The following is a 12,825-nucleotide window of genomic DNA, read 5'->3' as shown; positions in this document are numbered from 1 at the left end:
CCCGCGTGCAGCAACATAGACCCAATGCAGCCAAAAGCAAACCAATAAATAAATAAATTTATGTTTTAAAAAAGAGAAAGACAAAAGAGAGCTTGCAAAAGGCAGCCATCTGCAAACCAGGAAGGCTGGGGGGCCCTCACCAAGAACGATCTGCCAACACCTTGATTTTGGACTTCCCAGTCTCCAGAAATGTGAGAAATAAACGTCTCATGTTTAAATCACCCAGTGTATGGTAATCTGTTACAGCAACCTGAGCTAAGACTCTTAGGAAACATCATTGTAACCCCAATAATTAAACTTGACTATTGAAGTACTGTACTTCAGTACCAGCTTACGAATTTAAAAAAAACAATCAGCATAAATGAAATAATCAGCTGTATAGGAATGCTCACAAGTGTTAAAATAGAGAAAAATTGGATATAGCCCAAATGTTCAAAAGAAAGGGACTATTTAAATTATGGCACATAGAGTTGATGACATATGTAGCCGCTAAACTGATTTTTCAAAATATGCTCACAGGGGTTAAGGGGGGGAGGAAGGGTTGAATTTTTACACATATAGTATGCTTACAATTTTTATTTAAAATGTCTACCTTGGCAATTCCCTGGTGGTCCAGTGGTTAGGACGCGGCACTCTCTGCTGGGGCCCCGGGTTCTATCCCTGGTCAGGGAACTAAACTCCCATAAGCTGCGCGGCATGGCCAAAAAAAGAATAAATTAATTAAAAAATTATGTCTTCCTTATGCCTAGAAAACAAAATGGGAGGAAAGACATTAAACTGTTAAAAATGATTATCTGCATACTGAAACTGAAGGTGATTTCATTCTATTTTCCCCTACTTTCCAAATTGTCTGTAAAGTTTTTTTTAAGACAAGTGACATTTCAAATTTAGAAAAGGTTAAACCATCTAACATTATGAAGAATCCTTTTAAAAGTACAAAACTTTAATGCTTTAGCTTTCTCAAATTTCTAAGTTAACCCACTTATTTTCCAGAAACTTGATATCCTCAGTTCATCTGTATTCAGTCAAGTTGTTCCACGGAACTTCACGTAGTAGAGAGAGAGGAGTCCTGACAGGCAAGAGCTCATGCTGGGCTGGCAAGTGGAGGCTTTCTCCTCCACAGCTGTTACTAAAATATTCAACTCAAGACTTTCAAAATGTAGATTTAGTCTACAAGCCAATCAAGTAATTGAATTTAAATAAGGCATATTGTTTTTGGGAGTGTAATTTTATAAGTACCAACTTTTAAGTCCTTATATCAAACACAATACTACAGGATCACAAAACATGTCCATGCAGTATACATCAGCCTAGGTCACAGAGAAATGTTTAATCTACCTCCGAATCCAATGCTTTTCAATTGCATCCCCATTAAAAATTTTAATAGTGATTAAACATCACGTAAGATAATTGTATTATCCTGGTTGCTTAACAATTCTTGGGATTTGCAGGTGTTCAGGGAAGCCTGATGGATGTCTTGAGACTGAACTTTGACAAGAAAGGGCTTCAGCTATCATTTCTTGTGCCAAAGTGTTTACTGGGGGTGCCCAGTCATTCAGTCTCAAATCACTAAATACACCACTTGCAAAAATCCTACCAACACAAATGGCTCTAGGTAACACATACAACCTGTGCACCTCAATCCCCTCACTTGTAAAACAGAAATAGGTATGAAAGGGTTGTTGGGAGGTTGTTGCTCGATTAAGATGTTAAGTGCTATGGAGATGCCATTAATACATTTTTAACTGCCCTGAGTTCCAAGTGCCACCCAGCCAGTTATGCTGCCTTTCCTCTTCTGCAAAAATGTTAATTAAAAATTTTGTCTACCAAGAACAAGTTAGCTGGCTGTGGTACAATGGTTTTAAGAGGCCAGAAAGATTTCTGCCTTTTTCCTTCGGAAAGGGCACTTTTATTCTAATCAAGGAAACACTCCTCTGCATAAGACATTTAAGTCTCATCCTGCCAGCAACAGTAAATGCCTAAATGGAAGAGGATCAAATTTTACAGAATTCAGATACTCTTTCAGCTTCTAGATTCTTGGCTTGTAAAAACAGCACCTGCTCTCTACTTTCCCTTGAGATGGGAAATAAGCTTGACGTGGCCTGAAGAAATCGTCCTGGAAGACAATTCAGAAGAGCTTATGTAGAATACTTGGGAGGGCTGCTCGATACAGTCCAGGCACTGAAAGAAGGAGCTATTATTAAAACCTTTACATACTTTTGCATTATTAAGAGTTAACAGGAACACATAACATAGCTCCTAAGAGAAAATATATTACGGTCCATATTTTAATGTTGTCTAGAGCTACCATCAAAAAATTTTAGCCATCACTGACCTCCAATTACTTTTAGAAAAAGTAATCAACTAAAAATTGTGTGTGTGTGTGTGTGTTGGGGGACCCTCTAGTTACTACAGAAACCAAACATGTACACTAACAAACCACAACAGAAATAACAGAACAAGGCTTTTTGATTTTTTTATTACTCAAAGAAGCTTCATTTTTTTATTTAGCTTTCTGACTCTGCGCTTGTGCTTTCAACACTTTCACAACGATTTTCTGCTCCTCAATGAGGAAAGCGCGCTTGATCCTAGAAAAGAAAATGTTAGTTTTAAAAAAATCAATTTAACACAAGAAAGTGTCATAAAAGAACCAAGTAAAGCAATCAGGTAAGATACCCAGAAAAGTAAACGAAACCTATACAAGTACAGATTTAAAACTTAAGAGCTGAAAAAATTCTATGGACAGACCCTTTCAGCTTAAGGTGTCCTTCTGGTACCCCTGGTTATCTAATAATCTACCCTCAAAAGCCTGGGATTTCTGACTACTTCAAATGTCCTGCACGTAATCACATTACAGAAATAGAGCTGATGTCACTCTTACCCAGAACAAAGACTACACAGACTCCCTCAGTGTCACAGCAAATGCTATTCTTTAGGCTACCCTATAGATCTATACCCAAATCTCCAGAAGCTAGGGCCTGAGAATTTTATTTTTTAACAAATGTGCTCATGTGGTTATGTTTAGCAAAGTCTGGGAACCAAAGACTGGTAAAAAGCCAAACTCCTCTAGCTTGAAACTCATGACTCATTCATCTCCAACGTTACCTTTCCAATTTCATTTCTCATTCCTTTTATACCCTCAATGTGCCAGATCAAACTATGTTCATTCCCTGCCTGCAATGCCCCCTCGACCTCTTGTCTAAAATTTACCCGTCATTCAGGTTCCACCTCGAATACCACTTCCAGATTCTCAGCTACTTTAAAGTCATTTCTCCTCCAAACTTCAACCATAGTTAAGTTTTCCTATATTTCATGGAAGTTGTATTTAGCTTGTTTTTGTATTAATGTAACATGCCTAACCTCCCCTTACAAACTAACTCCTGAAAGGTAGAATGAACTTGCAAAGTTTGATGTCAGATTTGGTGTAGAGACTTAGCCAGACCACTTTATAGAACAAGCTGAATAAACTGAAGGCAAACCACTCCTCTGAACCAACTTCTTCTCTTATAAAGACCAATCACCTCTCAAATCTTTCCACTTAGGTCTCTGGAGAAAACTTAATGTAGCCAGTAGGGTTAATTAAGAGCAAGAGCCTCAATAAAACCTGGAACGAATCCTCTTACCATCTATGTAACTTTAAGCAACAAGCCTTGGTTTCTCCACCAAAAAATAAATAAATAAAAAATACCTCCCAGATGGACTTTTGGCAGAGCTTATCATAAAAATGCTGAGCAAATATTATCACTATAAACTCCACTGCTTCTATTCCTACCTATGCCACTACTAATCCTCTTGCACATCCACAAGACCCAGTCATCTCCCAATAACCCCATTCACCCCCAATCCAGCCTTTGGTCTTCATGTAGGTGCCATTTCGTCAGCCTTCACAAAGTAGACAAACTGTTCCAAGCACTCATCCTTTGTTGAAAGAATGACTTCACTATCCATCCTGCCGCACATCTAGTCTCTGGCACACCAAAGGTTTCGCTGCCCTGCTCAAACCCCATCAATTACCACATTTTAAAGAATCAAGCCAAAAAACCTGTCCTATGAGGCCCTTCACTACCTGCGATGTTTCTACCTTTCCTGTCTATCATCTCCCAAAACATTCTGCTCCAGCCACACTAGAACTACGTACGGCGATTTTGTTCCTACACTTTTAAGACCTTCCACTCTCCATCAACCTGATACTTTCTTACCTGCCTGCCCCACCCAACCTTTTAATTTCTACATCTAGCATAAAGATGTCCCAACATCGTAACTGAATAGGAGCTAATATCATTTATTAGTTTGTTCAGCATCGATTATCCCTAGTCAAGGAGGATTCTACTGATACAATATGCAACTTTTGTTATTTTTTCACCAGTCTTCTAATAATCATTAGCATGCAGTGCAACATACACACACACACTTAAGACAGCCCATGTGATTTCATAGTTATTTACCTGTCACGGACACATTTAGCACACATGGAACCACCATAGGCCCGGCTAACATGTTTTTTCGTTTTAGACAACCTCATAAGAACTTTAGGTCTCACAGCACGAACCTGCATAAAGAAAACGCTGAGATTATTGTGATGCTTTAACAGAAACAGAAATTGTCCTAGGTTTTTGATGAGTATTAAGTATAAACATTAATCTAGGTTACAAAGGGAAATGGTACACTGATCTACCTGAAAGGCATTTCACTGTATTTGCCATATAGGCTTTAAAAGAAAGTCTATGTTCTTCACAGATATGCATCATGAAGGCTTAGTAATTCTCAACCCTCCTAGTGGTGACCTCTCCTTCACTCACTCACCAAAGGAATTAATGCTCAAAAGCTCAACCCTTATGTTATTCACAGCAAAAGGATCACTTACTCCTCGAAGTCGGCCTGGGCACACGCCACATGCAGATTTTGGTGCTTTCCCAACTTTCTTGGTATAAAGGTAAACAATTCTATTACCAGGGGTTCGGGACCTAGAAAGTGAGAGAATAGACAATAGCTCAACATTTTGCAGAATAAATGACAATACGTGTATTAATTTTGGAAATACTTACAGCCTGGTTTTGTTAGAGGCTGTATTGTAGGACAGCCTACGACGGTATGTCAAACGCTGAACCATCCTGAATGCCTAAATCAAGATAAAATAAAACTGCATTGTAGAAAAAATTCAAACCTTAAAACAAAACAGCATCACAGAGTTTACACATTACCCATTACGTTCTTACATAGAATATCCTTATCTTAAGGTATCTTATGAAAAGGATTCCATGTTTTAAAACCACAGTTGATGATTTACATGAGGATGAACCGGGGAGACTGAATCAAACCACAAAGAGTAGAATCTCTCAGCCCAGAGTTCAGAGGTGGAGGGAGAAAGAAGATGCTTTAGCTGCCTGGGTTGGCTTAATCAGGGGGCTTCCTGGAGGAGGGGAGCTAAAGCCAGTGATTTAAGCAGGGGAAGGAACAGGGAACATTGATCCTTTATGCCCCCACCGGAAGTCCCTTAGCATCCTCTTGGTCTTTGGGACCTAGGGCTGGACCCAGTGCAGATTGATCCATCCTGAATATGATGGTTATTTAAGATTATTGACCATTTCTCCCCGACCCAGCAAAACAAAGGGGAAAGTGGAGATCCTCTTTTCTCTGAGGTTCTACTGTGCAGTGGCGATTACATTCCCCTAAAATAAACACATTTGTATACCAAAATAAACTACAGCTGACCCTTTGTACCTGCAGGTTCCGCATCCACAGATTCAATGAACCGCGGATCAAAAATACTCAGGGAAAAAAAACTTCACAAAGTTCCAAAAACCAAAACTCGAATTTGCTGCGTGTCCACAACTATTTACATAGTCATTCACATTGTATTACGTGTTATAAGAAATCTAGAGATGATTTAAAGTATATGGGAGGATTTTACACAAGTGACTTGAGCATCAGCGATTTTGGTATCCTCGGGGATCCTGCAACAATCCCCCAGGATACTGAGGGACAGCTATACTTATATTTAAGGGTGATTGGGAAGAATGCTAAGGGGCGATGTTTGTTTTCCTGACGGTAATCAAACGTGGCACTTGGTTAAAATTTTGATTAGCAGGCTTTTCTCTCAAAGAGTCTGACTCTGTTTGGAGTAGTATCCAGAAAAGTGCTACCAACAGGCAAGTTTGAGAAACGCTGGTTTTAAAGGAAGGGCACACGAGCACACCCACGTGTAAGTTGAATCCTTAGCTATACCATTTACTGAGACTATAAAGCTCCATAGGCCAGCTTGCTTATCTGTAAAATATAATTTTTGACTATTTCACACAACTGTCATTAGGATTAAACGACAGCAGGCATTCTGCCCAACCTAGTGGCTGCCCAGGGTTCAGTGTTTTGCCCCCAAAGCAGCATCCGGGACAAGTTAGGTGCCATTTAATACTAATTTTGGTACTGGATCAAGTGTCTCTGGATTATGGCATCCAACTGGTTTTTCTTCTTTTTTCAGTGAACTACCCAAAATACCATAAAACATAAACAAGACTTGAATCAACCTAATTTTTCCCAAATTTTGTAACCATTTCGTCACAGCATGTTACTTAAAAGACAACAGCCTGTATCTGTTGTTGCAAGCTCCTTACTCTCATTACACTGGAACTGTCAGACACCAAAACCCACACGGAAGGCCGGTGCGAGTGACCCAATCAGCCGTTTGCCTCTCCAAAACCAAGACAGAAAACTCCCTATTAAAACATTTTTATCTTCCTTGTTATTGGTCTTAGAACACATTTTGAAATGACCCGAACATGCCGGTCGTCGACCCTCCCAGAGCCTGGAGAACAGCTACAGGCGCGGGGTTAAAGCACGGCCGTAAGATATGAGAACGTCCGGCGACTTCGCAGTCTCCACCAGCCGGAACTCACAACTCATTTGTCTTCGAACGCCGGACTGCAAAGGCGGCAAAGCCAGGGGTGGTGAGCTCCTGCCACTCACTGCTGCGGAGCGGAGGTCGGGATCGAGGGGGGTCTGAAGCTAAAGTCCGGGGAACTGCTCACTACCAACCTTCCTCCTAAGCCCTTACCCCCACGCCAGCTCAAAAGACTGTGCCTGAGAGACCCAGTCTCCTGCAACACCCCGGATGGCGGCCGATTGTAAAGGCAGTAACGATAAAGACAAGGAAAAAGCAACCATACCTCTAAACACTGTCTCCGGAAGAGGAAGAAGAAAGCTCCCGCGAGTTCACGGGTCAAATATCACTGCGCATGATAGGAAGTACGTCATAGGAAGGGGCGTGGCGGCGAGAACGCCGCCATGTTGTACGGAAGCCACGGAGCTCCCCTTGGTGGGCGGGGATTCATAGCACCGCCGCGTTGTACGTCAAGCGACGTGCAGCCCCTGTGTGGGCCGGGATGCGCCCAGCCTTCCGCAACAGCGCCACGCAAAGGTCTTTTGGGAATCGCTGTAGAAACAAACATAAGTGACAAAGGATCTACGGAGGGCGGAGGTGGGACAAAACCAGCCTTTTTCCGTTCTCAAGGGCGCTAAGACATATTTGACTTAAAGAGCGCCACCTTTGGGGTTAAGCCTGAGTTTAAAGCCCAATGCTGACCCTGATCACTAGGTGACCTTTGAGGAGTTGCTGTCCTTAACCGTCCCTTCTTTTTTCTTGTCCTTCATTCAGAGCACAAATTTTACAAATTAGGATTTTAATCCAATATCTGCTAATTATTAGCTGTGTTATGTTGGGTGAGTCCTTACATCTCGAACAGGAAGCTGTTAGTAACCTTGCAGAGTTATGTCGTGATCAAAAGCATCATGAAGTTAAAGCACTCAGCGCGGTGTCTTGTAGAGCAGTGGTCCCCAACCCTTTTGGCGCCAGGGACCGGTTTCGTGGAAGACAGTTTTTTTGGGGGGGTGGGGGCGGGAGGGGATATGGGGGATGGTTCAGGCGGTAATGCGAGAGGTGGGGAGCCTCAGATGAAGCTTTGCTTGCTTGCCCACTCTTCACCTCCTGCTGTGCGCCCGGTTCCTAACGGGCCGCTGACCGGTACCGGTCCACGGCCGGTTGCGGACCCCTCTTGTAGCGAGTGGGTGCTCAATAAATGGTGGTTAATCTTATGATTATGTACAAAGAGTTTCTTGAGGCTTCACATGGGTGGTAAAGCTTTAACAGGGCCTTAAAGATGAGGAGGAAGAAAAAAAAAAGACCTCTCTAAAATAGCATGTGAAAGTTTACATTAAGTGCTTCTGTGTATTTTTCTGAGAAGAGGGTCCTTAGTTTTCATTATATGGTCAAAGCGGTTCATGACATCCAAAAAAGTAAAAACTTTGCCTGGGCTCTAAGGAGGACCGCTAAAAATGGTCTTTACATTTTTAATCTTAGATTAAGCTCCCTGGAAACATACGGAGAGTTATATGCTGGTGTACCAGCGAGTGCTCTTAAAAAATACACCTGTAAGGGAGTGAGGAACGTAGGATCAGGAGACCCACAGTGTTGTTACAACTGAGGCCTCAGCTGTTCCAACGGGGAGCTCTGGAATTGGGATGGCTCTTCATAGTTGTCCCAAACTGGCAAGGAAGCTGGGCCTTTGCATCCCACATCAGCCAGTCTTTGGTCACCATGGGTGACGTGGTTTCCTGAAGCTGCGAGCAATGTCCAGTGACCTAGCTAATATCCTTGGCCCAGAAGAGAGGATTTGAATAGAGTATCCCAGTGTCCACTCAAGTTCCCTTTCAGGTTTTCCAGTCCAATTATAGAGGTGAGAAAGCAGGCAAGTGACTGAGGGCAAATGCCCCGTCCATACAGAGATCTGTCTCAGACTGTGAGGCCTTTAATTCCATCTTGCCTCACATCACTGCCATCTTTGTCACCACACCAGATGGAAGGCTCTGGTTATATCGCTCCCTTTGCTGACTCTCACATAGCTGCTTCTCCTCTGACCTTGACATAGTTCCTTCTCTCCTTCCCAGTTCTTCACTTTTTGTCCCCTGGAATTCCTTTCATCTCTGTACCAGGTATTGAAATGGAGGCTGGGATTGAGAGCCAAAAGTGGTTTTTGAATGAATGAACAAAAGAATGCATTTACTTGGAATATATTCTCACTATTTCTGGAGAGACTTTGCTGGGCAGTTGAGTATAACAGAAGATGGGAGCCCTTAGCACACTGTAGTGTACTTTACCTACCTTTCTGTGCCCACCTCCACCCCAGCAGATAAGAACAATAGTCTCACTGTCACAGTTTTCCCTTGTTCTACATAACCCAATTCTATAACATGACTTTTCTTCTCTTTCAATCTGTGTTTGCATTTTTTCTTGATCAGACTTGCCAGAGATGTGGCAATCTTTGTAAACATTTCAAAGAACCTCACTTGTTTTTATTAATCTTTCTCCTTTTAGCTCTTTGTTAATTTTGGGTGCACTTACTAAATATATCCAGTTATATACTGTACTCTTATCGCTGTATTTCTAGGCCCCTCTTCTGGTTATCAGTTGCTGTTGTAACAAACCACCTCAAACTTAGTGGCATAAAGTAACACCATTTTATTATGCTTATGGATTACGTGGGTCAGGAATTTCTTCATGGCATAGTGGGAATGGTTTGTCCTTGCTACGGGATAACTGAGGGTGCTTCAACTGGGGGTGACTTGGACAGCTGGAGGCTGGAATCATCTGAACACTTTTTTAGTTAATTCCTGGGTTGGGATACCTCGAAGGCCAGGCTCAGTCTGAGACTGTCAATCAGAGCACCTCTACGTGGCCTCTCCATGGGGCTTGGACTTCTCACACATGGCAGCTGAGAGGGAGTATCTTGAAAGGGAGCATCTAGAAAGCAAGCAGTCTAGGAGAACTGGTAGAAGCTGCATGGCCTTCTATGATCTAGTCTTGGAAGTTACATAGCATTATTTCCACCATATTCTCTTGGTCAAAGCTGTTACGAGCCCCCCAGATTCAAAGGCAGTGGACATATATCCTCACCTCTTGATGAATAGAGTGTCAATGATTTTAGGATCATATTTTAAAGATACCACAGTTTCCTGCACTCTTTAATATTTACTATCCTTTTGTTTTTCCATGCTTTGTTCTGTTTTCTTTTCACCTGTCTTCCAGTTCATTAATTCTCTTTTCAGTATAACTCCAGTGGGCTTTTAATTTCAGTTCTAAGCTTTCCATTTATCTCTCTTTTTATATTTCTCATTCTATGCAAAAAAAAATTTTTTTTTTAAGTATTTGTTTATTTATTTATTTATGGCTGTGTTGGGTCTTTGTTTCTGTGCGAGGGCTTTCTCTAGTTGTGGCAAGCTGGGGCCACTCTTCATCGTGGTGCGCGGGCCTCTCACTATTGCGGCCTCTCCTGCTGGGGAGCACAGAATCCAGACGCGCAGGCTCAGCAATTGTGGCTCACGGGCCCAGCCACTCCACGGCATGTGGGATCCTCCCAGACCAGGGCTCGAACCCATGTCCCCTGCATTGGCAGGCAGACTCTCAACCACTGCGCCACCAGGGAAGCCCTATGCAGAAATTTTTTTTTTTTTAATATTTATTTATTTATTTATTTATGGCTGTGTTGGGTCTTCGTTTCTGCGCGAGGGCTTTCTCTAGTTGCGGCAAGTGGGGGCCACTCTTCATCGCGGTGCATGGGCCCCTCATTATCGCGGCCTCTCTTGTTGCGGAGCACAGGCTCCAGACACGCAGGCTCAGTAATTGTGGCTCACGGGCCTAGTTGCTCCGCGGCATGTGGGATCCTCCCAGACCAGGACTCGAACCCGTGTCCCCCGCATTGGCAGGCAGACTCTCAACCACTGCGCCACCAGGGAAGCCCTATGCAGAAATTTTTAACCTTGATTTTTCTTTCCTTGAGTACCTGAGTATATTTAGCAGAATTATTTTAATGTTTTGTGACTGATAACTCCATTCTCTGAATCCCCCAAGCATGGCTTTCTATTGTGTGATATTTCTCTTGGTTTTTGTTGTCTTGTCATCTCATGTGGCTGATTGCTTTTTATTGATTTCAGGATATTTTATATGAAAAATTAAAATAATTTTAGGCCTTGCATATCTACTCACATACAAATTTTAGAATCAACTTGTTTAGCTCCAGACAAAAACTTGTTGACATTTTTAATACATTGAATTTATCTGTTAACTTGGGGAGAATTGACCTCTTTATGATGTTGAGTCATCCTATCCAAGAACATGGACTGTCTTTCTGTTTATTCATCTTTATTTTTAAAGCTTTATTGATATAGTTTTTCTGCATTTTTTAAATTAAGTTTATTTCTAGGTATTTTATCTGTTTTGCTGCTAATATAAATGGCATTCTCTTTTCCATTACTCCATTTAACTGTTTTCTTTTTATGGAAGTCTATGAATTTTTGTTTATTAATTTATATTCTACTACCTTACTTATTATTGGTATTTAATTTTTAAATTTATTTTGGAGGGGTGTCCAGGTATATTATCCAGGTATATTACCTCTTCCTTTCTAATTCTTATACCTCTTGTCCAATTCCATTGGCTGATACTTCAAACACAACGTTAAATAGTAGTGTAGATAATGGACTTTTTTTTGCATATGCCTGACTTTAGCAGGAAAGCATCCAGGGCTTCTCTGCTAAGTTGTGTTAAGGAGATAGCCATTGATTATTATTTCTTAATCTATTTAATTTTTTTGCCATGTCAGGAAGGGGTGTTGAATTTGTTAATTTTCTTCTCAGTATCCTTTAAGATGCTAATTAAAATTTTCTCCTCAGATCAATTCATGTGGGAGGGGGAAGCAACACCTTTTCTAATTTGCACAAAGGCACCATGGTGTTTCTGTTTCACTGGCCATTCCTCTGCCTGGAATGCTCTTCCCCCAGATGTTTGCATGGCTTACTCTTACTTACTTCCTTCACTTGTTTGCTTAAGGTCACTTTTTGGCGAGGCCTATCCTAACTATCCTATATATTGATAAATCATACATTTCTATCGTTCGCTGGCACTTATAGATCCCCTCAACCCTGTTCTGTATTTTTTCCTGCATTTATTTTCGACATACTATATATTTATTTATTGTGTTTATTATATGTTATCTGTCTCCATTAGAAATATGCTCCATGAGGTAGGGAGTTTCGTCCTTTTAAAAAGAATTTTTTTTGAACTGATACATTTTTATTGCCTAGAGTGGTTCCTGGCATGTAGTAAGCACTCAAAATAATTTTTTTTTAATTTATTTATTTATTTTTGGCTGTGTTGGGTCTTCGTTTCTGTGCGAGGGCTTTCTCTAGTTGAGGCAAGAGGGGGCCACTCTTCATCGCGGTGCGCGGGCCTCTCACTATCGCGGCCTTTCTTGTTGCGGAGCATAGGTTCCAGATGCGCAGGCTCAGTAGTTGTGGCTCACGGGCCCAGTTGCTCCGCGGCATGTGGGATCCTCCCAGACCAGGGCTCGAACCCGTGTCCCCTGCATTGGCAGGCGGATTCTCAACCACTGCACCACCAGGGAAGCCCCTCAAAATAATTTTTGAGTGAATGTATGAGATTGGAACTTATCAAGGAATGGTGAGAGGGGGCATTTGAACTCAAGCCTCCTGTTCCAGAGAGCCTGAAGTTAAGAATTTAACATTATTCCGAGATGAGGTTATATTTACAGTCATTGAGATACAGGAAAGGGATTGAAAGACTTTCATTGTAGAACTTGTGTACTTTGTCCCATTACTGGGTATCACAGCCTATAGTGCTCCATGAATTTATGCATTTTATTGGTACTGTGATTATTTATGAATAGCCTAATTCTGTTACACCATATTTTGTGTATTAAAACATTAATTGGTCCAATGTAAACACTTAAAATATGTCATGGTCTTGGTAGTCTTGCT

The 12,825-nt window shown here is 41.5% G+C and overlaps 1 protein-coding gene across 3 annotated transcripts; it reads right to left on the bottom strand.

Moving 5' to 3' along the window:
* Positions 1–2,451: 2,451 nt before the first annotated feature.
* On the bottom strand, positions 2,452–8,850 carry RPL34 (ribosomal protein L34). Of its 3 annotated transcripts, XM_036853909.1 has the most exons (6): positions 8,847–8,850; positions 7,164–7,172; positions 5,046–5,119; positions 4,865–4,964; positions 4,446–4,549; positions 2,452–2,588 (listed from the first exon to the last, which is right to left on the bottom strand). In XM_036853909.1, exons 3-6 carry the CDS (start codon positions 5,108–5,110, stop codon positions 2,504–2,506), a joined length of 354 nt encoding a protein of 117 aa, XP_036709804.1. In that variant the 5' UTR covers positions 5,111–5,119; positions 7,164–7,172; positions 8,847–8,850; the 3' UTR covers positions 2,452–2,503. The 3 variants fall into 3 exon arrangements, with proteins under 3 accessions (XP_036709804.1, XP_036709805.1, XP_036709803.1); XM_036853910.1 differs by lacking the exon at positions 7,164–7,172; XM_036853908.1 differs by lacking the exon at positions 8,847–8,850 and having other exon boundaries at positions 7,164–7,213.
* Positions 8,851–12,825: the final 3,975 nt, after the last annotated feature.

This window comes from Balaenoptera musculus, chromosome 5 (assembly GCF_009873245.2).
Source record: "Balaenoptera musculus isolate JJ_BM4_2016_0621 chromosome 5, mBalMus1.pri.v3, whole genome shotgun sequence".
Classification (NCBI taxonomy): Eukaryota; Metazoa; Chordata; class Mammalia; order Artiodactyla; family Balaenopteridae; genus Balaenoptera; species Balaenoptera musculus.
Note: the sequence above shows the minus strand (reverse complement) of the source record. Positions and strands in the feature narration are given on the sequence as shown.